Source organism: Rhinopithecus bieti, unplaced genomic scaffold (genome assembly GCF_001698545.2).
Source record: "Rhinopithecus bieti isolate Rb0 unplaced genomic scaffold, ASM169854v2 scaffold_67607, whole genome shotgun sequence".
Lineage (NCBI taxonomy): Eukaryota > Metazoa > Chordata > Mammalia > Primates > Cercopithecidae > Rhinopithecus > Rhinopithecus bieti.
The window spans coordinates 187-2563 of NW_016825201.1; the positions used below are offsets into that span (position 1 = coordinate 187).

Genomic DNA, 2377 nt, shown 5'->3' on the forward strand with positions numbered 1-2377 from the left:
GATGGATGGGTGGATGGATGAAAGGTTTGGTGGGTGGGTGAGTGAGTGGATGGATGGATGAGTGGATGGGTGGGTGGGTGGATGGAAGGATTGGTTGAGTGGATGGATGAGTGGGTGGATGGAAGGATTGGTGGATGGATGATAAATGAACGGTGAATGGATGGGTGAAAGGAAGCAAGGGAGGATGAATATATGGATGTTGGATATTAAATAATTGCATAATTTATTGGATTGCTGACTGGTTGGTGGAACGGATGTTGGATGGACACACTGTTGAATACTGTTGGAAGGAAGGTTGGAAGCTGGCTGGCTAGATGGATAGATAATCAATTGATGAAATAAACCAGGGGATTTTAGAACAGACTCTGCGTTAGAGATGGGGTCTAGACTCGTATAAGACTAACATTAGGGTTAAGAATGAAATTTGAGTTCTCACTGGAGAAGATCTGGACGATCAGATTATAAAAGATATATAAGAAATGCCTGAGTATTTGAGTTAGGAGAATCTTTGAAAGAAGCTCAAAGGAGCTACTGGTTATAACTGGGGTTCCAGTGGGGAAAACTGGGAGACCAGCGAGGAGTTGGTCTATTGGAGTGCAGATATGGCTGCAGGTTGAGGTTGAGGATGACGGAGAGAAAGTCTTTGGGAGCAAGTGGTGGGAACACTGGAGGTAGCCACTAGTCTGGGGTTCTAGATTCTCAAACCCCAAGAGTCAAACCTTTAGGACTTAGGAGTCTACAGCCTCTTTCAAGAATTACTCAGAAGGAACCAACTGGCGTGGTGCCTCAGGCCTGTAATCCCAGCACTTTGCGAGGCCCAGGCAGGAGGATCGCTTGAGGCCGGGAAGTTGAGAACAGCCTGGACAACATACAAAAGACAAAACCAAGACACTCTGACCTTCGTCCTGTCTTCTTGACCTCAGGGCCTTCCCGAGCTGCTGGTGAAACGGGTGGTAGCCCAGCTGGCAGGAGCTCTGGATTTCCTCCACAGCCGGGGGCTGGTCCATGCAGATGTCAAGCCGGACAATGTGCTGGTCTTCGACCCGGTCTGCAGCCGTGTGGCCCTGGGAGACCTGGGTCTGACCCGGCCGGAGGGCAGCCCGACCCCTGCCCCACCAGTGCCTCTGCCCACGGCACCACCTGAGCTCTGCCTCCTGCTACCGCCCGACACTCTGCCTCTGCGGCCAGCCGTGGACTCCTGGGGCCTGGGGGTGCTTCTCTTCTGTGCTGCCACTGCCTGTTTCCCGTGGGATGTGGCACTGGCCCCCAACCCTGAGTTTGAGGCCTTTGCTGGCTGGGTGACCACCAAGCCCCAGCCACCTCGGCCACCACCACCCTGGGACCAGTTTGCGCCCCCAGCCATGGCCTTGCTTCAGGGGCTTCTAGACCTGGATCCTGAGACTAGGAGCCCCCCACTGGCTGTCCTGGACTTCCTGGGGGACGACTGGGGGTTGCAGGGGAACAGAGAGGGCCCTGGGGTTTTGGGGAGCGTGTCCTATGAGGACGGGGAGGAGGGAGGCTCAAGCCTGGAGGAGTGGACAGATGACGGCGATGACGGCAAAAGTGGCGGGAGGACGGGGACAGATGGGGGAGCTCCCTGACCAGGTGACAGAGACAGGTGGCCACAGCCTGGGCCAGAGGCCCTTCCCCCAGCCCCCAGGGCCACCTGGATGGAGAGACAGCTGCACCCGGGAGGACAGAGAGGGAACACATTGCACTCTCCCTACAGCACGCTGGGCTTGGACACGCATTCCTCTTCCAACTGAGGACCCAAGAGTCCAGCTCCTGCCCCTCCTCTCTCACACACAGGGGTCCAGGCTCCCAGCCCTTCCTCCCTCAAGGACCTTTCCTCTTCCCTCCGTCCAGAGTGTCTTTTTTTTTTTTGAGACAGAGTCTCGCTCTGTCGCCCAGGCTGGAGTGCAGTGGCACAATCTAGGCTCACTGCAAGCTCGGCCTTCCAGGTTCACGCCATTCTCCTGCCTCAGCCTCCCGAGTAGCTAGGACTACGGGCACCCGCCACCACGCCCGGCTAATCTTTTGTATTTTAGTAGAGACGGGGTTTCACTGTGTTAGCCAAGATGGTCTCGATCTCCTGACCTCATGATCCACCCGCCTCAGCCTCCCAAAGTGCTGGGATTACAGGCGTGAGCCACTGCACCCAGCCATCATGGAGTTCTGATGGGATCACTCCTCTCCTCTAAGACCTTCGGTGGCTCCCACTGTCCATGTCCCAAGATCTGAACTTCAGGACCCAACACCGTGTAAACCTCACCCTCTGCCTCTCTTATTTCTCTGGGCTCTGGGTGATGTCATGGGAGTCACTCACCTGTTCTGGACCTAAATCTACACATCTGAACACACATATGCACACACACAC

General features: G+C 55.5%; 1 protein-coding gene across 1 annotated transcript; it reads left to right on the forward strand.

Moving 5' to 3' along the window:
• Positions 1–917: 917 nt before the first annotated feature.
• Positions 918–1883, forward strand: LOC108522543 (uncharacterized serine/threonine-protein kinase SBK3; the record flags this gene model as incomplete). Its single annotated transcript, XM_017862804.1, has 1 exon — positions 918–1883. A coding segment is annotated over one exon (684 nt), but the record flags the coding sequence as incomplete, so codon positions are not given.
• Between the last annotated feature and the right edge of the window lie 494 nt (positions 1884–2377).